The 25256-nt window shown below is 46.0% G+C and overlaps 1 protein-coding gene across 4 annotated transcripts in view; it reads right to left on the minus strand.

Moving 5' to 3' along the window:
- MTSS1 (metastasis suppressor 1) overlaps nt 1–25256 on the minus strand; it is a 201520-nt gene that overhangs the window by 39741 nt on the left and 136523 nt on the right. For all 4 annotated transcript variants that reach the window (XM_015421349.1, XM_015421348.1, XM_015421350.1 and 1 more), the window contains exons 4-6: nt 11370–11454; nt 9152–9243; nt 3470–3544 (exon numbers count right to left, since the gene is read on the minus strand). In XM_015421349.1, the coding sequence (XP_015276835.1) occupies nt 3470–3544; nt 9152–9243; nt 11370–11454 (252 nt within the window). The remainder of the gene's footprint in view (nt 1–3469; nt 3545–9151; nt 9244–11369; nt 11455–25256) is intronic.

Genomic DNA, 25256 nt, shown 5'->3' on the forward strand with positions numbered 1-25256 from the left:
CAGACTAACACAGCTACCTCGGGGAAGCTCCTGGATGGGGCTGGGAGTCCTTGCGGAGGCCACGGCCTGGCAGAGGGGGAGGACGCCAACTTACCCTCCTGCTTCTTCCTCCTTCTGCAACAGAATGAGGCTGGAAGCAGGGGGCAGCCGGAAGAAGGGGGTGGGGCTTCGTCGTGTGCCCCGCCCCCTGCACCTTACCCGGGGGAACTGCGATCCCCCACGATCCCCCCTGAATCGACCTCTGATTCTCTCTCAACTTCTTCACTGTTCTGGGTATGCGCAACGTGGAAAGTAAACAAAGCACCTGTTGCCAGTTAGCGCACTCAGTTCTTTTAGTATTTTACTTAAAAGCCAATACCTCTGTTTTTAGCTACTTTCTTTTGGCCCAAGACTGCCTGGCCTCCACCACTATGACCCACGAGTTTCAATAACCTGGAAGGGTCACAGTGTTCCCTCTAAGCTGAATTAGTGTGAGCTAGCTCACAGTTTTTTAGCCTCCGGCTCACAGATTTTTGTCTTCGCTCAAGAAGGAGGGCTCCAGAGCAAACTAATTTATGCAGTAGCCAAATCGCACACTCACTCACAACTTTAATGCCAGTAGCTCAGAGTAGATTTTTTGCTCACAAGACTCCACAGCTTAGAGGGAGCACCGGGTCACCTTCTGTTGCTACACTCCCCAATTCTCAATTATTATGCCTATTCAAAGTAGACGTCACAACTGCAGACCACGTTTTCTCAGCAATGCTGGGGGACTGCGTTATCTTTTTGCTCTCCTCTGCCTACAAGATGGTTAAATTGGAAGCAGAGCTGGGTGGCCGATTTTACACCCACGAATGGGACACGGGTGCCCAACAACTGGCTACGCAGGGCTTCAACTCTCCCCCTGCACTGAGTGCTGTACAAAAATCAGGACAGCTTAAGTCAGACGTCCGCCCTTGTACGAATCATGCAATAACGTCTGTTGTTAAAACACATCAGTGGCATACATACACAACTTTGCCTGTGCTTCCATACATAAGAACCCATTCTGCTACTTTCCTTCAACCTCCTTGTCCTCGGCATAAATAAAGACACATTGCAAGAGCCAATTAACAGCAGTTATTGATGCTGCTTTGGGACTGAACACACACGGGTGTGAATAACAAAATGTATTTATTTAATATCAACAAGACACTTGTAGGACAGCTTGCTTTCCAGCCACTGGTTCTGCACTCTGTGCACCTAGATATACAGTCAGTTTTTTGTAAGAAGACAGGCGGCAATTTCTATGATTTCTTGTGTTAATGAAATCTATACCCGGATATTTTAATAGCAGAACAAAAAGGCTTTTTACAAGAGGGGGTTAAGGTATGTGTGCTCGTCCAGTAACTCATGGTCCACAAATGGGGAACTAAGTCTCACTTCCAGAGAAGAGTACCACTGCATGGGATTGTGACTTGGGGGAACTCCACTTTCCATGTCTTAATAACATAAGAGACGCCAATGTTGGATCAGGCCAATGGCCCATCCAGTCCAACACTCTGTCACTGTCACACAGTGGCCAGAAATACCAGGTGCCATCAGGAGGTCCACCAGTGGGGCCAGGACATTAGAAGCCCTCCCACTGTTGACCCCCCCCCAAGCACCAAGATGACAGAGCATCACTTGCCCCAGAGCCCCTATCTATACCTTGTGGCTAATATCCACTGATGGACCTCTGCTCCATATGCTTATCTAATTCCCTTTTGAAGCCGTCCATGCTTGTAGCCTCCACCACTTCCTGTGGCAGTGAATTCCAAGTGTTAATCACTCTTTGGGTGAAGAAACATGTCACCTCCCAGGCGTCGTTACTCCAAGCTAAAGAGCCCTAAGTGCTTTAACCTTTCCTCATAGGGAAAGTGTTCCAACCCTTTTATCATTCAAGTTGCCCTTTTCTGCACTTTTTCCAAAGCTATAATATCCCTTTTAAGGGGTGGTGACCAGAACTGCACACAGTATTCCAAATGAATACTGTTTTCCATTGTTAAACCAAGCTATACTAATACTGAAGACCCATAACCCCATCAGGATTTATGGAATATATACTAAGGCTGTGGGTCCCAAGTACTTCATGCTGAAGATGATTTAGGCTGGCAAGTTGTCATACAGGAAAGGGAGCAAGATGGGTAGCTGTGTTGGGCTGTAGCAGGAGAAAAGAGTAAGAGTCCAGTAGGACCTTAAAGACTAACAAAATCTGTGGCAGGCAATGAGCTTTTGTGAGTCACTGTATCTGAAGAAGTATACAGGAAAGGGATGGAAGTTCCCTCTTAAGATAACTGTGAACTACCTACAGTTGTTCCTTGGGACGATCTATAGGTTGGATCCTGTATTTCTGGTTGCTTTCTGTATTTTTGGATTATATTATTCTGTACCATAGGGACTATCAAACCTTTTTGCTTAGGACCCATTGGTCTGTGAGCATATAGAATATGGAGGGGGGAAATAATAGGTTGGATTCTGTGCTCTGCCAGCGTAAGGCAACGGCAGACTCAGATTTCTCAAGAACAGCTGTGCCAGAACTATGGTTTGCCCGAGGTCATCCAGCAGGTGCAAGTGGAGGAGTGGGGAATCAAACCAGGTTCTCTCAGATTAGAGTCCGCGTACTTAACCACTACACCAAAAGCAGTATCAGGAGTCAGAAGATCCACATGGACAAAAAGCCATGCTACTCTGGTGGCGGCTACAGTGAGGAGGCAGAAGCAGATGAAGCCACACCTCCCACCTCTTCCACCTGCAGACCTCTTGTTGACACAAAAAGTTCCACTGGCGTAACAGGTAGAGAGAGGGACATTTTAGCTCAATTCCCTCCTTCCTTGCTACAGGTGCCTGCACTGGATGTCTGTGGGCACCCTGACACATGCCAGTGCCTTTTCAGGGTTCATACAGGACTTCTGGAGAAAGCAGGAAAGATCAGCACCTTACACATTCCAACCCTTTACCTATACTTGAAACGGAAGGCATTACAACAACAACAAAGACCCTAACAAACATACTGGGGCTGGATAGAAATCCTTTTGGTAAGCAAGGACTTCCTTGTAACGGGGACCCTCTGGGTTAGCAGAAGGGAGTCTCTGGATCTAACCCAATGTATTTAACCCTTTAATGCTGAACAGATGCAAGAGATGCAAGAGGCAACCTTTGAAACTTACTACAAATTCTGTTCCCTCACCAAACTCCAAAAGCCCTGTGAAACTGCACTCTTGTCTTGGTAGTTTTTGCGTGTATATCTATATCAGCAACAGGGTAGAGATACAATGCAGAGAAGATGGTAGGAACTGAACAGGGGGGAGAGGAAGTTTAGAAAGGGATGCGATTTCATAAAGTTTGAGAAATGTTGTAAAAAAAACACTCTTGATACAAATATTCACGCCTAGATCACAGCACTAAACCAAACAACATCCAACTGTTCCAAACACCACATTGTTCACAAAAAACAGAACAAGACATTTACCTTTCTTTGCTTTCTTTTGTAGTTTCAGGGTGTCTGAGGATTTCTTTTTTATCTCCTGGCGGGCTTTTTTGTACTCTAAAAGAGAGGCACAGTTTGTGTATTGATATAATTGATATTTACGTTACTGGATGCTTTATAAAAGGCAGTTTATTTTAGGAGAACAGAACATAAGGCAGACCAGCAGTGTGAAGAAAAAGCATTCTTTAATTCAAGTTAAGAAACAAAATACAAAGCGAAAATTTCCAGCCCAAACATAGCCTATAAGACCTCAAAACTGAGCGGGGGGTGGGGGCGGCAATTCTATACAATCGGTGTAAACCGAAGTCCTGACCAAGCAAACCAGATACAAACCCACACCTTCACTCCATTGTGATGTTCATCGGAAAATTAAGTTAAAGATTGAGCCCCAACTGAAGTGATTAGCCTTATGCTTGTAAACATTTATATTACATATATTTGAAATCTGTGAATAAAAAAATTCACAGATATCAAATGCATAACAGAGCCTGCTACATAACAATACGCAGTTATCATATCTAATAGGACTAATCCTACAAAGAAAAGTGAATCCAGACTAAAGTAAGAACAGAAAGGAAGTTCACTAAGGCTTCCTTTTTGTTGAATTAATGAATTCTTTATTACAGTCAAAGACCAGCTCTAAAGTAAATACATTCCCCACGTTAAATAAAAAACCAGTTACATAAATTACATTACAATGAGTAAATATAACCCATGAGACTAATACAGAACTATGACAGGTTTTAGCAGCTGCACAGGATATGGCCACTTTAAAATGAATCTAAACCAGTTACGAAAAATGAAAGCCATTATTTCTTCACAGTGCCTTAGAGTAAGGTAATCTGAATGTATCATGGATATATAAAGTTCCAAACACATGCAAAAAAGTGAGCATTTATTGGAATAACCAAGAATGATTAGGCTGACAGTATCAGGCTACAACTGCAGCATTTGTGGGTTTTTAAAGACTCAGGTTCATTTTATCCCATTTGGCCTTATGGGAAACCTCTAAGTCATGTGATGAATATGAATGGGATCAATACAGGATCAAACAGATTACAACTAATGAAAATTTCCACTGTCCGAAATTTTTGGTTGTACCGGCATCTTGCCACATGAGGACGAATTTAACCAAACAGTCTCCACAGACCAATGGGGAGGGGGGAGGAGTGAAAAATAAAATCTACAGCTGTGGCTGGCAAGTTCTGTATAAAATTAGCATGCCACCTCAATATATTAGATGTGGCGGCTTCTAGGTGGTGGAAAAGGAATGCAAATATTATTATTGGCACATATATCCAAAAGCGAGAAGTTAGGTTACAAGTGTAAGGCATTATTGCTTCTCCGGGCCTAAGCAATGGAATGCAGACTGCACTGGAATGATCTGTCTGGGGGCCAGTCTGAGAATCAGATTTAGGGGGAATTTGAAGGACTGCCCTCCTTCCTCACATCCCTCTGTGCCGACTACGGTCCTCAGGCAGTCATCTGTTGGCTCTCCCACCACTTAGGGTGGCCCGTCGGGCATCGACTACAGCCCAGGATTTTCCATTATGGCTCTGGTTCTACAGAATGGGCTCCCTGATAGAGGTGAGGGGGGCCCTCTCCTTGGAAATCTTCAGAAAACGCTGCAAGACCTGCCTGTTTGCCAGGGCTTTTGAGGGAGTTGGAAGGCCTCTTTTGAGGGAGGGGGGATGGAATTGGGGTTTGTTATTTTATTTTTGGTTTTGAAGATGTTTTTGGCTATTATTTATTTTTAAAAAAATATATTTTATTTTAAGAAGAAATAAGGGGTACAGAAAAAAGAACAGAAATGGGGAGTTGAGAAAGATTTCCAATATTTACAGTTATCAAGGACTTTCAAGGGTATAGATAATGTATGATATATAAAGCATATGTGTCAATTATAAACATATTCAAGAATATTCAAGAATATTTCCATTCCCTACTTTTTTCCTAGTCTTATCACGGTAGCTACAAGAAGAATAGGGAGAGAAGGAAATGGAATAAAGTAGAAAATATTCAGTTCTATTTCCATGCACTATACCCCCTTGTTTATTTAAAAGACTGCATTAAATCAAAACTAGCGATTCTATGTTTTCAGCTACTTTGAACCATGAGAAAAGGCGGGATATAAATGTTTCAATAAATAAAAAAATGTCTACGGTACCTTTAAACCAAAGCCTGTTATCCCAAACAAAAACAAAGTAACTGAATTTGTTCACATTCACATTAACACATGAAGCTGCTTCCAGACGGAGTCAGATTGTCAGTTTATCAAAGTCAGTATTGACCAGTCTGGTTGGCAGCAGCTCTCCAGGGTCTCAGGCAGAGGTCTTTTGCATCACCTTCTATCTAAGCCTTCTTAAATGGGGATACCAAGGATTGAACCTGGGGCCTTCAACATGCAAAGCAGACTGTCTGAACTACAATCACTCCTCATCTGCCCTTTTACCCTCCTGTTCCTCCATCTGTAATATCCCTATTAAGGGCTCTTTTTGTAGAAAAAGCCCAGCAGGAACTCATTAGCATAATAGGCCACATCCAACAGCAGGAACTCATTAGCATATTGGGCCACACCTCTGACAGCACAGCTCATTACCACATTTGGCCGCACCCCCATGTTACCAGAAGTATGGTTATCCAGCCACACCCACTTTTTGCTTGTTATTCTGTTTACCTTGTTTGTTGTCAAAACCCAGGGCTTTTCTTGTAGCAGGAACTCCTTTGCATGTTAGGCCACACACCCCTAATGTAGCCAATCCTAATGAGTACCTGCTGTTGGATGTGGCCTATTATGCTAATGAGTTCCTGCTGGGCGTGGCCAACTTGGGAGCCAGCTGGAACTCCGTTCCTGTGCGTTCCTGCCCAAAAATAGCCCTGCCTATGGTCAAATTTTAGCTGGCAAACTCCTGGGGCCAGAGAAGTATCTTTATTTAACCCTGTAAAGTAATAGCATTTTGTGAAAGAACCTGTGCTGACTTGGCTGGGAGCCACCGAGGCGATAAGCTAGAAGCTGAAGACACAAGCCGGAATCAAGGTCAGTGAGAAAGCTGAAGGTCTGATAGCCGTGAAGTCGCTTCAAGAATGCAGGTTTCCAGAGGCAAGGAGCGACTGCTGCACACTCAGAAGCAGGTCTGATTTTGCAGAGTTGTTGCCACGCTGGAGCAGGTGCACCAAGGGGTTTTAAACAGATCCTCCCTCCCTTTGGAGCTGAGTCTGCAGAGGCTTACAACTCCTCTCGTTGATGCTGCTGGAGCTGCAGCCTGGCACTTCTTCTTCGTTTCTGCAAAGTCAGCCTCTTCCGTGCCCTGCGTCTGGGGCACTCGGGGGAACTAGGCCTTGGGGAGTCTGGCCTTGGGGTGTCTGCAGCTGGGGTTGCTGGCCCCGGCTTAGGAATGGCCTCTCCTTCTGGCAGCACCTCATGTGCAGCTGCTGGGGACTCTTCCTCCTCAGGTACTGCTAAGGGTTCTTCCTCTGGGCTGTCTCTAGAGGAGGCCGAGTTGTTCCCTGCCTCTTCCTCATCTGAGGAGGGGTCAGCCTCAGCCGGACCCGGACCTATGACAGAACCTTAATCATAGCACTGTCCATAAAGTAGTGATCAACTAGCCACTATAACAGCAAAGCCAAGCAAGGTACAACATATGAACCAGCCCTCCAGCTACCCATCAGACTTAACAGCCAGGATACTCATGTGGTACCTTAACATATTTTTATTCTAACATAAGCTTCTATGCAGTAGAGCACCCACTCCAACACGTGCATACAGAACCTCAATTTCATGGCAGCTTAAAGCTGGCAGAAATATCTGCAAGTCTTTTAAGGTGACACAACAATCCCCTTTTCTTCTGAAACAGATGAACACCACAACTCCTCTGGAATTTGTTTTCCTGAAAGACTGAAAGCACAAGTGGCATGGGATTGACACATGAAGCTACTTCCGTGTGCAGAATGTTTTGAATGCCTCCCTTAGGGGTGGTAGGACTCCACAAGGAAAGCAATGAAGAGTTACCTTGTTGGGTCAGACCAAACAATCACTCAGGTCCAGCATTCCGTGCCAGCCAGATGTCCTCTGTCCACTCCCAGTTTGCCCCCCAGAACAGGACAATCTGAGACACACCAAACTTGAAAGTGGAGGTGGCATCAGGATTCAGGTTTAACTAAGACTTGCAACCAAGTCCACTCCCAGTTTGCCCCCCAGAACAGAACAATCTGAGACCAGACTTGAAAGTGGAGGTGGCATCTTTTAGTCTTTAGGGCCCCTACCTGGTGGAACGAGCTCCCAGAGGAGATCAGGGTCCTGCGGGACCTCATGCAGTTCCGCAGGGCCTGCAAGACGGAGCTCTTCCACCAGGCTTTTACATAGGGGCCGCCACTACCGCCACTACCACCATCATGTGGTTAATAACGGGACGGAAGGACGGTCACGGAAGACCTGACAAAATACTACACGGCACTGGTACCACCGGACTATGTACCAACTATAGTTGGACTATGTACCAACTATAGGCAATACCACCTTTAATAGCAGCCTGATATTCCCTTGCAAACTATGGAGACCATCCTGTTCTTATTGAGCACTTTATTCTTTGTTGATTTAAATGGTATTACTGTTTTATTCTGTTTTACTGTGTTTTTATGTGTGAGCACTAGTGCTCCCTTGTAAGCCGCCCTGAGCCCGCTTGCGGGGAGGGAGGGGTATAAATATAAATATAAATAAATAAATAAGTCCTTCTAAAGGGCCATCTGAGAGAGGGCTGATGGAGATACAATACGGTGTCCCTGTTACCGAGGTTAAGGAAATAAGAAGTCAGCTACAAGACTGCATGCCTTCCTAGCAGTCCCCTTTGTCCCAAGGAAGAACAGCCCCGTATCCATGCATTATCTGATGTTAAGGGTTACATTGAGGTAGATATCTGACACTATTGGTGTCAACCAGGATTCAGGTTTAACTAAGACTTGCAACCAACATGAAACTGGTTTTAAATCCTAGCCAAGCAGGAACCGTAGTTAGCCTTAACCACATATAACAATCATGCCAACAGGGCTATTTTTGGGCAGGAACGCACCGGAACGGAGTTCCGGCTGGCTCCCAAGTTGGCCACGCCCAGCAGGAACTCATTAGCATAATAGGCCACACCCAACAGCAGAAACTCATTCGGATTGGCTACATTAGGGGTGTGTGGCCTAACATGCAAAGGAGTTCCTGCTACAAAAAAGCCCTGGGTTTTGACAACAAACAAGGTAAACAGAATAACAAGCAAAAGGTGGGTGTGGCTGAATGACCACACTTCTGGTAACATGGGGGTGCGGCCTAATGTGTTAATGAGCTGATGCGTGCAGAAGGGCCCACGTTCAATCCCTGATATCAGCTATCAAAAAGATCTGGTAGTAGGTGATGGGAAAGACCTCTGCTCAAGACTCTGAAGAGGCACCAGCAGTCACCAGCTAACAATACTGACCTTGACAGACCAAGAGTTTGACTCGGTCTAAAACGGCTTCATCTGTCTCTTAAGATGAAGCTCTCAGTAACTCTTGCAAGTTGATTAATTAGTTCCTTGGGTACAGAACATAAAAAGAAAACGAGCCAGCTAGGGAAGAAACTCTTTTTAAAAATGTATTTTTTCAGTAGTGATAAATCACACACACACCATCTTGTATGAGTACCTTTTGCATGGTCTTTATCCAGTTGATTAACTGCTTTCTTCCACTCTTCCATCTGCTCTTGAAGTGGGTTTATCAGGCAGTCGATTAAAGCACTAATTTTGTTGGGGAAATACCAAGAGGAATCAAAGCCCGGGAGGAAAAGTAAAATCAATCTCTCTCTCCACCCTGTGCCTCTGAGCTATTACAAAACTCTCCCAAAGCACTTAAATAATAATACAAAATATTTTTATTGTTAATAAAATTGCTTCATACAACGGTCTGCTTCATTTACATTATTATCTCAATAATCCTGACAAAGGTGAGCGTGAATTACAACAGACTTCATACTGCACATCAGGGTGGGGACACAGGGTTGTCAACCTCCAGGGGGCACCTGGAGATCTCCCACTATTAATCTACAGACAACCAAGATCAGTTCCCCTGGAGAAAATGGCTGCTTTGGAAGGTGGACGCCATGGCATTGTAACCTGCTGAGGTCCTTCCCCCACAAACCCCGCCCTCCCCAGGCTCCGCCCCCCAAATCTCCAGGTATTTCACAATCCAGAGCTGGCAACCTTATGGGGACAACCACTGTGATGGTTATGGTCTACAGCAAGGACTGAGAAGGGTCAGGTTCCAACACCCACTCAGGCATGAAGCTTACTGAGCACATTTGGGCCAGGCACACATTCACATCCTAACCCTACCTTACAAGGTTGTTGTGAGGATAAAATTGGAGGAGGGGAGAATCCATGTATACCACCCTGAGCGGAGGTGGGATGGGGGATAAAATTGTGAGAGAACAGGAAGGGAATCTGAGGTGGAGAGTGCATACTGCCAAAGACCAACTAGAAACAGTGGCATAGCCAGTAAGAGTCCATTAGCACCTTAAATTCCATTCTTGGCCTCCCCTGCTGGCAGCCTAGCCTAGTGGTTAGTGGCGTGATACCCCCACAACACCACTCAGGTTTCCATCTGAGCGCCGCTACTGAGGCAACTCTCACTCTGGTTTGTGTATGAAACCTGAACGTTTAAAACCTTAATTGTTTTAATTTTATATACTGTTTCTCTGTCACGATATTATTATTATTATTATTAGTAGTAGTAGTAGTAGTAGTAGTAGTAGTAGTAGTAGTAGTAGTAGTAGTAGTAGTAGTAGTACCCTGTTTTCCCGAAAATAAGACCTACCCCAAAAATAAGCCCTAGCAGCATTTCTATGCATTTGTGGTATAAACCCTAGTGTGTCTTCTTGAGAAAAAATAAATATAAGACAGTGTCTTATTTTCGGGGAAACACGGTAGTAGTATCTATTAGACTTATTAATTGACCCATCCCAACTTCAGCCGAGCTCTGGGAGATTTACAATATGGCGTTAAGCCTTAGATACAATATAAAAACATCAGATATCACAACATTAATGACATTAAACCAGTTTAAAAACAAATTCAAATTTAAGATGGCGTCAGTAGCAACTGAAGGGGGGTTTTTTTTGGGGGAAGGGTGCCAGCCATGTTGGAAAACCGTCGCTGTCCTTATGTGACCTTGTAAACTGCCCTAAGCCCGTTTGTGGGGAGGGCGGGATATAAACCAAAGGAATGAAATAAATAACAGAGACTAACAAAATTTGTGGTAGGGTATGAGCTTTTGTGCTCACTTCTTCAGATACAGCACTTCGAATATAGAGCCAGATTTGACTTGAGACCCCGCTCCACCTCTCAGACAGTCTGCTTCTGTAGCTCTCACGTCTCCGTGAACATTTTATACAAAGCATGGTAGACAAGTAGTCTAAATCAGTAAAGAGCTCTCAAAATCACTCTAGCGCTAGGAGATTCAGATGCAGGCCCGGTAGAATGTTTGCTTTCGTAACAACGGCTCAGCTTCTCAATACTGGACTCCCTGCCCTCTGGCACGGTCTGTTCACTGCTGAGCGACAGTAACCCCAAGGGTAGGAATTCCTGGTGCGTAGAAAAGGGCTTGAGCCAGCAAGTCCAGCTTCTCAGAGCGGGCAGCTAAATCTTCCCTTTCTACAAAGCCCGGTTGTTAGGGGAGAAAAAGGAAAGGGTGTTCCCGGGGACGGAAAGTCAGAGGTTAGCTGGAAGCCGGCCCCAGCAAACTACTTAATGTGCTTCTGAATGGAAGGGGTCGTGTAGCAATTACATCTTGACAGCAGTCCAGCGGCTAATGAAGAGCCAATTTCAAACTCCCGCCAAGCCCAGAGCACGACGCTCTCATCACTCACCTTGAAAACTGCCTGAGTTTGGACTCGATGCTCCGATGCCGCATGCACATTCTGGTCAGGGCGGAGCCAATTTCTCGAGTAGCACCTGAGGAAAAAGAAGATGGATTTGTAAAACTTGTACCACAAAACTGCTTTTCTGTTTTTAAAAGAGGAGTCTGAGGAAAATATCAAAGATTTTTTTTAATTAAGAGAATTCAGTGTGAGGGGATGATCAGGATTGGGGGAAACGTGGGTTCAAGTCACTGTGCAATCCATGGAACTCACTGGATGACCTTGAAGTACTCATACTCTCTCACTCTAGCTTACCTCAGAGGATTGTTGAGGAGAAAATAATGGGATAACCCCCTCCACGTACACTACCCGTGTCCGCCTTGGAAGAAGGACAGGATACGAATGTGATTTGGACTGATTAAACATGAGGAAGAGAGGTCCATCAGTGGCTATAGCCACAAAGTATAAATGAAACACTATGTCTAGGGCAGTGATGCTCTATATTCTTGGTGCTTGGGGGCAAACAGTGGGAGGGGCGTCTGGAGTTCTTCTGACCCCGCTGGTGGACCTCCTGATGGCACTTGGGTTTTGGCCACTGTGTGACACAGAGTGTTGGACTGGATGGGCCACTGGCCTGATCCAACATGGCCTCTCTTACATTCTTAATGTGAGGCACTCTTTTAGGGTCCATAGCACCCCTTACTCATTATATCCAATGCCATGAAGCCATGTATAAGGGCTGTCACACTATACTTTTATCAAGCCACTCCTTCCAAGGAGCTCAGGACAGCATCTATGGCTCTCCTTTCCTCCACGTTACCCTCATGATACCCGTGAGGTAAGTCAGACAGAGTGAGAGTGACGGTTTCACGGTCACCCAGGGAACTTCACGGGTGAGTGAGTTGCTGTCCAGTACGCTAACCTCTATACTGAAGTGGCACTCCGGATAAGAAACTGATATCCTTAGCATGGAAATGGGGCCTACTCAGGGTCAAACGGATCCTCACGGCCACTGCTACTGCCATTCTCATTTAAAAATAGTGCGAGGGCCCAAAGTGTGGCATTCATCCTCTCCCCATGTTTTTTCAAGTGTCAAAAGTGGGGGGTTTCGCCACTTGATTAGGGGCATGCGGGGGACGGACGGACACAGGACAACAAGAGTGCCTCAGACTGCTGCACTGTGGACCTGATCGGGACTGGGGCCCTTGCAGCATTTTTAGATGACTTTAAAACTGCAGTGGAATCTTCATGGCAGCCACGAGGATGACATCACATCTCGTCTGGCTCTCAGCAATGGCTGCTACAGCACACCATGGAAACACCCAACGGAGATCTAACTGAAGGTCTATAAGACGTGGGAACTGACAGCTGTGTGCCAAATTTGGTGGAAAAAATTATAGGTCAGCCCCTGGACATTAGCTAAGCAAGGAACTCGGTCTCAACCAATGCTCCCTCTAAGCTGTGGAGTCTTGTGAGCAAAAATTCTACTTTGCGAGCTACTGACATTAAAGTTGTGAGCGAGCGATTTGGCTACTACATAAATTAGTTTGCTCTGGAGCCTTCCTTCCTGAGCGAAGACAAAAATGTGTGAGCCAGACACTAAAAAAACTGTGAACTAGCTCACACTAACTCAGCTTAGAGGGAACACTGGTCTCAATGTATTTGAGTTCTATACAAAGGAGGAGGAGGAGAACCTATGCAGCAATAAATGACAGCCTAAATAAAAGAACAAAGTTCGAGTCCAGTGGCACCTTTAAGATCAACAAAGTTTTATTCAAGGTATAAGCTTTTGTGTACATGCACATTTCTTCAGGTACACACGAAAGCAGATACACACCTTGAATAAAACATTGTTCTTAAAGGTGCCACTGGACTCAAACTTTGTTCCGCTGCTACAGACCAACACGACTACCCAGTTTAAATAAGAAAACACTTAAGTAATTGATTCCTGCAATCTAATTCTGTCATTGCAGAGTCTTCCTCTGTGCAATTATTAGCATAACAGAACTGCAAGAACCACCCCAGACAAGAGTTTCTCCAGTGACTCAATGGAACAGCCTGGCACAAAAGAAAAAAGTCCTCATCACTTAAAAACTGAAGAGATGTAACCAGGCAGGTGCATCCAAGGAAACACATTCCACAATTGCAGCACCACAACAAAGTATATTTTGCATATCCAAGGACTGATAAAGGTGCAAAACCCATAAGCAAGGACTACTGAGCAGATCTTAATATCCCACAAATATTCCATATGGAAAGAGACATTCCAATAAACCTGAAAGAGCTCCATTACAATACTACCAGTGGGGCGAAAAAAAGTATTTGAACATAGTAAAAGTAAAGGTAAAGGTTTCCCTTGCTCGAAAGCCAGTCGAATCCGACTCTAGGGTTGTGGTGCTCATCTCCGTTTCCAAGCCGAAGAGCCAGCGCTGTCCGAAGACATTTCCGTGGTAATGTGGCCGGCATGACTAAACACCAAGGCGCACAGAACGCTGTTTCCTTCCCACTGAAGTGGTACCTAGTTATCTCCTTGCAATTTCTTGCTTTCGAACTGCTAGGTTGGCAGGAGCTGGAACTAGAGACGGGAGCTCACTCCGTCAGGCGGCACACTCAGGTCTCGAACTGCTGAACTATCGACCTTCCACAGCCTGCAGTTCAGCATCTTAACCACTTGAGCCACTGCAGTTCCTTGATTACATAACCTACTGCTTACTCGTAAAGAACTTGCACTGCCATGAACTGAGAGCAGTAACTGGATTTTGCAAGTACACAAAAGTTCTTTGTCCGCATACAAACGTGTTTAATTTTTAAAAAAATGTCCACCACTTGCCCACGCTAATAATTTGTGGCATACGTACAGCTTCAAAAAACGCAACTATCAACTCTGTCAGTTTATAATGGTTTTCCCATCTGATGGGGATTGTTACTCACCAACAACCACCCACAAATGACAACATGCCAGCTTGCTATATTAATGAGAAAGGAAAAACACAGCACATGTTTATTCTCCCAGGCTTTTAGGTAATTGCTTCTCTTGTTTTATCAGATTTATTCCACTTTATGCTCTGTTGGCTGATAGAGCCCAGGATGATGTACGTCTTTTAGGATGTCTGACTGCTGTTTAAGGACACGTTTTAGACCTTACTGCCACTTGTATAGCTTTATCTTGCTTAATTTTATGTTATTTATTTATATTTATTTATAGTTTCGACTTGCTATACCACCCTAACCCCGAAGGGTCTCTGGGCGGTTTACATGTAATGAGTTCTAAGAACGCTTAATCCCTAACCAAGGCCACATGAGATGGGGGCGGGGATGCCTACTGGCACCCAGGTGGTGGACCTGTTGTTGCTTCTGGCTTGGCTTCTTTCTCAGGCAGTCTCTGGCGTTTCAGGACGACTTTTTCATTGGCGGGACCATTCAGGCGCATGGCCCATGTCCGCTTCGGCCTCGGCTCTGTCCGTTAGGCTCCGCCACGCCTCGCGTTGCACGTCATCGCACGCCTCCTGGCCTCCGCCGTCGTCAGCCGCACACTGTTCTGCTGGCCACCAGGGATTGCTCCGCTGCATCGCCATTCCACTTCGTCGCCACCGCCGATGTTATGACTTTTCCTAGTATTATTGCCTTTGCCAGGTTGAGGACAATTCATAGCTGCACATCTAGGCAAAGCGGGCAAGATTTTTTCCCAGAGCCACTGCTTGCATCCAATCACACAGTTGATCAGGGTGGATGGGGTAGAGAAAAGCCCCAGATTCTCCTCTGCTACAAGATCAGCCCACAAGGCACCTTGCATCTTACAAGTCTTGAGACATACCTAAGGAGCTTGAAGTCTGAAAATGAGACTGCACACACCACTTAACACCACCAGTAGATGGTGCTGTTTATAAAGACCAAGATTTGAGAACTGCCTATGTCTGGAACACACTTCAGAAGATCCATCAGTTCCAGCACAGAGAAAGTCAAGACACCTCGGGGTAAACAGGACAGCCACCCCTTACTGGGGGGCTCAAGACCTGTTAACAAGAGGTATACTGCATTTGAATATGGAGGTTTCATCCAAGCTATCAGAGCTGGCATTGTTCCCTCTGAGCTGAGTTAGTGTGAGCAAGCTCACAGTTTTTTAGCCTCCGCCTCACACATTTTTGTCTCAGCTCAGGAAGGAGGGCTCCAGAGCAAACGAATTGATGCAGTAGCCAAATCGCTCGCTTACAACTTTAATGCCAGTAGCTCACAAAGTAGAATTTTTGTTCACAAGACTCCACAGCTTAGAGGGAGCGTTGGCTGGCAGGTAGGCCTACCGTCTGTGAATTTGCCTAATCTAATTTTAAAGCCATCTCTGCTAGGACCCATCTCAGCGTCTTTTAGTGATGCTTCCTGCAATCGTCGCGTGGAGCTAAACTGCCTTTTTTGTCTTGAGCATCCATTTCGCTGGATGACCTCTGGAAATCCAACTCATACCAATACCCATTTATTTATTTCCTTACGCCAGGTACTTTAAATAACTTGAAAAAACTAGCCGTCTTCCAGAAGCATTCGCAAAACAGTTCTACAAATGCTGAAGTTTAAAAAAAGAGAGAAGGAGAGAGGGAAGAGGGAGAAAAGCAGTTGGAAAATAAAACACAACAGTTCTTCAGTAGGGGGAATTCCGTCAATTCATGAAGGGAATTCCTGGTCTGTCTGACGCCCCAAATGCCTGTTGAATTCAAGGAAGTTTCAAGAACAGCTGAGAGTGACGCAGTGGCGTGTGTGTTTGCGTTTCCCAACAAGGCTAAGGAAATCAGCCTTGTGTGGAATATGCACTTGTTTGTCTCTGGATCCCAGACTTATCAACTTGTTTTACAATTAGAGGGTCTATCTACACACAGCCCAGAAGTGAAAGCCAGACAGACAAGCCAGAGCTTCGAGCAGACACCTCTGCTGTAATATAAGCTTTAATGGGATCCAGAGTGGAAACATGTAGGCGCCTGTTCTGAGTAGGCCTCCACCGCATTACCAGGAAAACAGGAGATGGACAGACCACACAAGTGGGGCCTACCTCAGCAGACGCCTTAGGGCTCTTTTTGTAGCAGGAACTCCTTTGCATATTAGGTGACACATCCCTAATGTAGCCAATCCTCCAAGAGCTTACAGTAGCCCCTGTAAGAAGGGCTCTGTAAGCTCTTGGAGGATTGGCTGCATTAGGGGTGTGTGGCCTAATATGCAAAGGAGTTCCTGCTTCAAAAAGAGCCCCCACGAGGGTTGCCAAACTCCCCGGTTTGGTAGGGGTCCCCCGGTTTTTTGGAGCTTCTACCCGCCGCCGGCCCCAAGCCCCAACACCCACCGCCACCCCTCTCCCTTCTCTCTTGAGAGAGAGGAGAGAGAGGGGTGGTTGCGGGCCAGCCGGTCAGGCATGCAAGGAAATGCCGGCTCCCTGCAGTTAAAGGGGCCCCTTTAACTGCAGGGAGCCAGTGTCCCATCAGGCAGGCGGGCGGGTGAGGGGAGGACGTCCCTAACATGACGTCATCACGGCGGGGATGCCCCGCCCCCTCCAGGAACGCCCCCCCCTAAGTCCCCCACTGAGGGTGAAGATAGGACTTGGCAACCCTAAAACCCACTCAGCCAGGCGGTGCATGAATATCAGTGTGAAAAAGGGCTGCCAGCTTTGGGCTGGAGATTTTAAAGGTGGGTCCTGGGGAGGGCAGGGTTCGATGAGGGACCTCTGCAGGGAATAATGCCACAGAGTCCACCGTCCAAAGCAGCCATTTTCTCCAGGGGAACTGATCTCCGTCATCTGGAGATCACTTGCAAATCCAAGAGATCTCCAGAGAGAAGAAGAAGAAGAGATTGGATTTGTACCCCGCCCTTCACTACCCAAAGGAGGCTCAGAGCGGCTTACAAGCTCCCTTTCTTATAACAGACGCCCTGTGAGGTAGGTGGGGCTGAGAGAGCTCTTGAGAACTGCCCTTGAGAGAGCAGCTCTAAAAGAACTTGTGACTGACCCAGGGGCACGCCAGCAGCTGCATGTGGAGGAGTGGGGAATCAAACCTGGTTCTCCCAGATTAGAGTCCGCGCTCCTAACCACTACACCAAACTGGCTCCAGGACCCACCTGGAGGTTGGCAATCCTACTGTGAAACACTGCCATCTTTCCTCCCTTCATCCTGTCAGCTATGACACAAGGATTCCAAAATAAAGTCAGTTTCAGGTCTAATCACAGCAGCTATGTATTTTTTTTTTAAAAAGGACAAACACTACTATTGGGGGGGAAAACACAACAATCAAACTGTGGCGGCCCTGCTGGATGTCAGCCGTTGCGAGCCTTGTGCTCTGTCCCTCATAGCCGCTTCCCCTCAGGGGATCGGCTGCCATCTTGAAACACAGCAGGGTGTTAATGGACAGAGAGGAAGGCAGCCCACAGAAGGGGGCAAGTGGCGTTTGTGCACGTACATCCTGAATTGGCTGTTCCGAATGAGCAGGCATCTGCCGCAGCAGAGGGGGAAAGCAGGGAGGGGGGAGGCAGAAAACCCAATTCCCTCTTTCATCAGAGCCTGTGTTTGCTGCCATAAAAGTGGCCGCGCATCTCAAATACTCATTTGGAAGCTTAATGTCGTTAAGGGCCTAATTAGAGGCGAGAGGCAAGGAAAAACAAATCTCGGCATGAATTCGATTGCAGGAGTTGCGAGGATGGTGGCGTTCAAGTGAAAGCTCAGGGTGGAGGCTGGGCGCCCTCAGCACTGGGCAGACAAGCGGGCTGACCGTACAAAACCTGGCCTGAGATGCGACGGGATGACAGGATGGAACCCATACAGGGATCTAGACCAGTGTTCCCTCTAAGCTGAGTTAGTGTGAGCTAGCTCACACTAACTCAGCTTAGAGGGAACACTGATCTAGACACGGGTGTGGCCCAGGAGAGTCAATCCGGAGGCAGATACGATCACAAGACAGAAGGCCGGGCACAGAAACAGGGAAGCAGGAATCAGAAGTGTAGACAAGGAAGTCTGGGAGAAAGGGGAAGTAGAACAACACTGGACGTCAGACCCACTTAAAGACACGAGGGACCCACAAGGCCAAACGGCACAGCCTAGCTAGTGCCCTGCGCAGACTTCGGCCAGCCTAGGAAGAGTTTATACCCCATGGACAACGCAAAGAGGAAAGATCTGGGGGACAACAGCAGCCCCCCTTTTCTTCTGTCCTGCAGCTCTGGGGCATCCGCATTCCAACCAGGAAGTTCCTGGTTCGAGTCCCGACCTGACACTGAGTCCTGACACTGCTCTGCACGACAACCAGGTGAAGAATTCTGCAGAGTGAGCAGACTCGTCAGGTTGGCAAGAACGTCTGCTGTGCCAAGAGCAGCCGGATTCTGCAACCCGCATAGGTGACATGGCCATCCATGTCACCTATGCGGATTGCAGAATCCGGCTGCTCTTGGCACAGCAGACGTTCTTGCCAACCTGACGAGTCTGGCATTTGTGTCTTCAGATTCAGATGGGTTTCCTGACTGTGTTTGTGTTGCCGTTTTTCCAAAAACAGCAATGCTGACATGCTGCGGTGAACTGTGGCTAACAAGGGGCACTGGTGCCAGAAGTGGCAAGAAATCTGGGATTGGCGCATGAGGGTCTGTGGGCCTGGCTGTAGATTAGCCAGGCCTGCATGTCTCAAAAAGAGAGAGCGGGAGAGACAGAGAGAATACAATTAACCCTTTAATTCCACCTACAGAACTGAGAAAGAAAGGGCAGCTCAACAGCTGCACCCACACACTGTTGGATACGGCACTATTGTTGTTCCACAGCAATTATTCACCTCCTGGATCGTCTTGTTCGCTCAAGATAATCCACTTGCCAATGATTTCTCTAGTGCAATTGCACAATATCCAGCCATATACGGCTGCTGTCTCTTTTTCAAAAAAAGGGACTTCAAAACCCATGCATTTCCTTCTCGATTCACTCCAGTCTCCAGGGCGACTTTCCAGCCATTTCAGCTGTGCTTTGCCCTCCTTCCAAAAACGGAGAATTTTTGTTTGTGTTTTTTAAAGGGTTATAGACAACATTTTGCAGCTGTGCTGGAAAAATCCCAACTATCTGGTTTCTAACCGTCCGATGCCAAGAACCCAAAAATTAAAGCTGGCCTCGTACAACCTCTGACTTGCCAAGCTGGATACAGAGTGCCAGAAGCTCCGTAGATTTCCTGAATTTTGCTAGCACCTAGATGGCCGCAACAGTGTGCTCCTGTAAAGAATTCAGCTTGATGGATCACAAAACGTAGAGGCGGGAATTAAAATTAATTTCTCAACTCTTGAGAGAGTTGCATTCTCATGTTTTGATGCAGGCTCCTAAGAAGCAGAAGTATCTTTCTGCAGCCTTAGTTAATGGATTTAAACTTGCAAGCAATCTCCAGAGGTTGGCTACTTGTTCATCATTGGAAACTCACACTGGAAACGCATCCAGAGCCTTTTAGCTATAAATAAATATAACACAAACATTATTTTAACTAAGACTTCAACTTTCAAATCAGTAATGAACTAATCGTTACTAAAACTTAGCATTGCCTCCAGCACTCCAACTGCTGTATGCCCGTTATCTTGTTGTGGTTCTTACAAACAGCCCTGCCCAGAAAGCCAGTTCCACCATCTCCACTTTGTTGGTGGGAGACTGAGACAAAGAGATCGACTTGCCTAAGGCCATCAAATAAGTTTGTTGCAAAGGTGAGATTTCAACTGGGAACGCCCAGATCAATTGATTCTCTAAGCCACTATATCCGCTTCACCTGATCAAACAATGAGAACATCGTTCATTTCTGAGAGCAAAGAATTCAGACTACACACATTTTCTGAGACTCATTGGCTTCAGATGTGCTACTAAGACACGAAATGGAAATGAAATGTTTCCCCCCCTTCTACCAAAGAATAACGTCATGTTACACTTCCTCCATTATTTTAACAAGATGACTATTACTGAGACATTGCCGATATACAAATTCATTGCCATTTTATTCATCTGAAAGTACAGCTGTTTTCAACTTTTCTAGCACCAGACCTCACCTTTAATCCCCGGGCGCCAGCAGGGACCCTCTGAGATGCAAAGCATGTAACAGCAGTCATGTGACGGGGAAAAAGGAGGAGCCAGCACCCCTGAAGCTGCTTATGCTAAAAAAGGGAATCTTCACCACCACTGAATGACGTCTCACTGGCCTGCTCCTCCTCTTTGCAGGTCCTTTGTGAAAAAGACACACACATTGGCAGCTCTTACAGGGGGCTCCTTGTCCAGTGGGAGCTCCTGACCAATGGGCTGAAGACCACTAGGCTAACACATGTGTTATGCGCCATCAAGTCACTTATGGCTTATGGCAACCCTATCAATTAATGAACTCCAAAACATCCTATCGTTAACAGCCTTACTTAGGTCTTGCAAACTGAAGACTGAGGCTTCATTTATTGAGTCAGCCTCTCTCGTGTTGGGCCTTCCTCTTTTCCTACTGCCTTCAACTTTTCCTAGCATGCTGGCAACTAACTCTGCTAGCAAATTCTTCCAGCTGTTGGGCGACACCGACATTTACTTCAAACAGAGAAACACATTACCCACCACTGCAAGCGTGTTTCTCCCACTTTGTCTATTCCTCTCGATTCCTAGTAACAGATTTTATTTTTATAAAGACAAACATCACAGCGACCAGGAGTAGCTCAGAACTCCCTTCATTTTGGGTTCATACATTTATTTAAAAGCTGTATACCTGGGCTTTCCATGCGTAGCTAAAGGCGGCTAACACCGAGGACAGGACCTATCCCATTTCCCTTTTCCACCATACCAGGCCCTAAGTCATCCACTGTTCCCTCCCTCCCACCCACCGCCCCCCCAAAAAAACAAGGGAAGAGAACAAGTTTAATGCAGCAGATGGAAAGAATAAAGAGACAGATAATGCAGCGTGCGAACGTAAGATAAATATCATCTGAAGACATGCAGACATGACAGAAAAAAGGATTACGGTGGACACCAGCTGTCTTCTCTCTCCCACGTGCAATATTACTTGGACTCCCTAAAAATACTCCGAACACCTGACGTTGTTGCTTGTGAGGGGGGTAAACACAGGCACTGCGTTTAACCCGTCCCATCCCTCAAAAGTACAGTCACTCTTTTGTTTCCTCTTCCTATTTTCCCCCTCTGCCTGGGGGGGGGGGGGGGGGGTGGGAATTGGCTTTAAGATTACTTTCATACCACTTGGCCAGATCACCAGTCTATGAAAAAGAAACAAACTACAGTAAGTAATACTTTAAAGGAAACAGCGGTTGAAGTAAATTTGGTCTGTCCACATCTTGAAGTAAATCTGGTCTGTTTGCATTAGAAAAGGTTTGTCCCTTAGACATATTTTGACAAGTTTTTCCACTTATTTGCAATGTGGGCATCCCCCTTCCCATACTACACAGGCTGTCAATGGTATTTTTTAACTTCATTTATATACGCCTTTCTCCACAGTGGGGAAACAAAACTAGCTTACGTTGTGCTTCTCTCCTCAGTTTTAACTGCACAACAACCCAGGAAGGCTGCAAATGTGGGACTGGCCCGTGGTCACCCAGCATTGTGTACATTATCAAGCATGAGGGCTTGAGTTCCAGTCTCTGCCAAGGCACAAAAGCCTTGCTGGATGCCCCCTGGTTGCTCCTTCTCTCTCAGGCTTACTTACTCTCAGGTTGCTGTGGGGATAATATGTTATACTTTGTGGATCCTGCTCTGAGATTTGGGGGGGGGGGCCTTAGACATATTTTGACAAGTTTTTCCAAAATCGATTTCCTCCCTAACTTGGAGGACTAATATGTGAATCAGGGTAGGCCACCATTTTGGCTCAAGTGGCAAAATTGTGCAGTGTCACCCTGTGAAGACATAGCCACGCCAGCAAACAAAAAGGAGGAAGAAACCAAATTGAGCACCCAGTGGTGTTGCCAGAACCTGAGAGCCTTGCCTCATTCTCTCAAATGAAGAACCAGTCCTGTTGGCCAAGCAGAATGGACCGGTGTGCCACTGTTTGTCGCAAATGCCAGGGGTTGCCAGATGACCAACCTATTCAACTACAGTAGCACAACTAGGTCCATAGATGAATGAATGATTGGTCTGAATACCTTGTCCCACAAGACCATGGCACCAGACATTTCAAGGATCTGCCTATTAATGTCAAGTGTAAATGGGATTTACAACTTGCCGGAACCCTATAACTGGCTGCAGCTTCCTGTTGAAAAATAACACAGTGGCAAACCCAAGCTTATTTGCTTCTGAGTAATATAGGAAATGGTCGACAAGTACACCTTGAAGGGTGCCTAGTGGCTTGAATTCTTTCCCCCCCTCCCTCAGTTTTTAGCTGAAATCATCTCCCAAACCAGCTCAGATTAAGAAGCCAATGCAAAGGAGTGAAACAGAAATGTTTTTTCGGGAAAGGAATTCTCCGCTGAGTTGGACCCAGCCAATGTGGGGATAGCGTCAGGTTTCTTTGGCTTTCCCTCCAATGGAAGTTGAAGCGGGGTGTGTGTATGTCCTAAGCTGCAGAGAAGGCGAATGACTCAAGGTGACTATCATACTTCAGTTAGGGCTGCCAATCTCCAGTTGGGGCTTAGAGATCTCCCAGAATGTTAACCAGTCCCCAGACTACGGAGATCAGTTGCCTTGGAGAATACGGCCGCTTTGGAGGGTTGATTCTATGGCATTCTACTCCAATGAGGTTCCCCCAAATTCCAAACCCCACCCTCCCCAGGTTTCTCTCCCAAATCTCCAGGAATTTCTCAACCTGGAGTTGACTTCAGTGGGTCAGACACTCTAACCCACACCATGCCGGCTTCCATGGGGCCAGGGGCAAAAAGTGTGCCAGGCTGTTTCTGGCCCTCCCTCCAATGGCCTCCCTGAATAACCTTTGTGTGACTGAAATCTCGACAACAGTGTGGTTGACACGGAACAAACCTCCCAGGGAGTCTATTTAAACAAATCATCACAATCCATAATCATTCTCATCCATGGCTCCTTACTGACAGTGACTAATGTGGATTTATCCACCTCCCCCGGAACCATGGATCAAAAGGCAGTGGGGGAAACCCATTCCCGATCCTTAGTCACTCCTTGTATAAAGGCCACTAAAATGGATGTCAGTATCCAGTTGTCAGATAGTGAGAGGATTTGAATTTATGTAATGTTAGGCATTTGTAAAGGACCTGCGGTGGCTCAAGTGGTTAAGACGCTGAACTGCAGGCTGTGGAAGGTCAGTAGTTCAGCACCCAGAATGTTAACCAGTCCCCAGACTACGGAGATCAGTTGCCTTGGAGAATACGGCTGCTTTGGAGGGTTGATTCTATGGCATTCTACTCCAATGAGGTTCCCCCAAATTCCAAACCCCACCCTCCCCAGGTTTCTCTCCCAAATCTCCAGGAATTTCTCAACCTGGAGTTGACTTCAGTGGGTCAGACACTCTAACCCACACCATGCCGGCTTCCATGGGGCCAGGGGCAAAAAGTGTGCCAGGCTGTTTCTGGCCCTCCCTCCAATGGCCTCCCTGAATAACCTTTGTGTGACTGAAATCTCGACAACAGTGTGGTTGACACGGAACAAACCTCCCAGGGAGTCTATTTAAACAAATCATCACAATCCATAATCATTCTCATCCATGGCTCCTTACTGACAGTGACTAATGTGGATTTATCCACCTCCCCCGGAACCATGGATCAAAAGGCAGTGGGGGAAACCCATTCCCGATCCTTAGTCACTCCTTGTGTGAATACAACAGGGTAATTAAAGGCCACTAAAATGGATGTCAGTCTCCAGTTGTCAGGTAGTGAGAGGAATTGAATTTATGTAATGCTAGGCATGAGCTCCCAATAGGGAGAAAAGCAGGCTATAGATATCTCAATAAATAAATAAAAACGGACATATTGGAATCAGGACTGTACCATGAAGAAACACTGTTTAAAACTTCCTCCTGATCTGTTTCATAACTGGAAACAGTAGAGGAGGCTTAACTGGGACCCTGCATGTTTGAAAAGTTAAATTTAGAAATTTGTGGGAAGTTCCATTTACAAAACTTCCAACAGCAAAATACACTATAAAGAAATATAGGCAGATAGCTCAAAGACTAACACAAATTATTCTATTACAAGCTTTTGCAAGTCAGAGCTTACTTCACCAGATGCGCAGGAGTCTACAGCCAAAATAGTAATCAACATGTTTGTGGCTTTTGCAGCTATATTCTAAAATGGCTGCCCCTCTAGCATAAAACCTGTATGCTCTCTCTCACTCAGCACAGAAGTTAACTGGACTCACACAGCGAGCAGACCTGCTGAGTAAAGTTGTGCGTTTCTCATGTAGTAGTTTTGCTGTATAGGCGAGCAAGGGAACCTTTACTTTACCTAGGCATTTGTAAAATGTAGTTGTCAGGCACCTGAGACCCTGATCAGTGTGGTGTAGTGTTTGGAGTGTCAGTCTAGAATTTGGGAGACCCAGGTTCAAATCAGCACTCTGCCATGGAAGCTTGCTGGGTGGACTTTGGACCAGTCACTCTCAGCCGAATCCACCACAGAGGATTGTTGTGAGGATAAAATGGAGGTAGGGAAAACAATGTTGTAAGGCTCTTTGAGCTCCCAATAGGGAGAAAAGCAGGCTACAGATATCTCAATAAATAAAAACGGACATATTAGAATCAGGACTGTACCATGAAGAAACAATGCTTAAAACTTCCTCCTGAGCTGTTTCATAACTGGAAACAGTAGAGGAGGCTTAACTGGGACCCTGCATGTTTGAAAAGTTAAATTTAGAAATTTGTGGGAAGTTCCATTTACAAAACTTCCAACATCAAAATACACAACAAAGAAATATAGGCAGATAGCGCAAAGACTAACAAAATTTATTCTATTACAAGCTTTTGCAAGTCAGAGCTTACTTCACCAGATGCGCAG

The sequence above is a fragment of the Gekko japonicus genome, unplaced genomic scaffold, assembly GCF_001447785.1.
Source record: "Gekko japonicus isolate JY-2015 unplaced genomic scaffold, Gekko_japonicus_V1.1 scaffold562, whole genome shotgun sequence".
NCBI classification, from domain to species: domain Eukaryota; kingdom Metazoa; phylum Chordata; class Lepidosauria; order Squamata; family Gekkonidae; genus Gekko; species Gekko japonicus.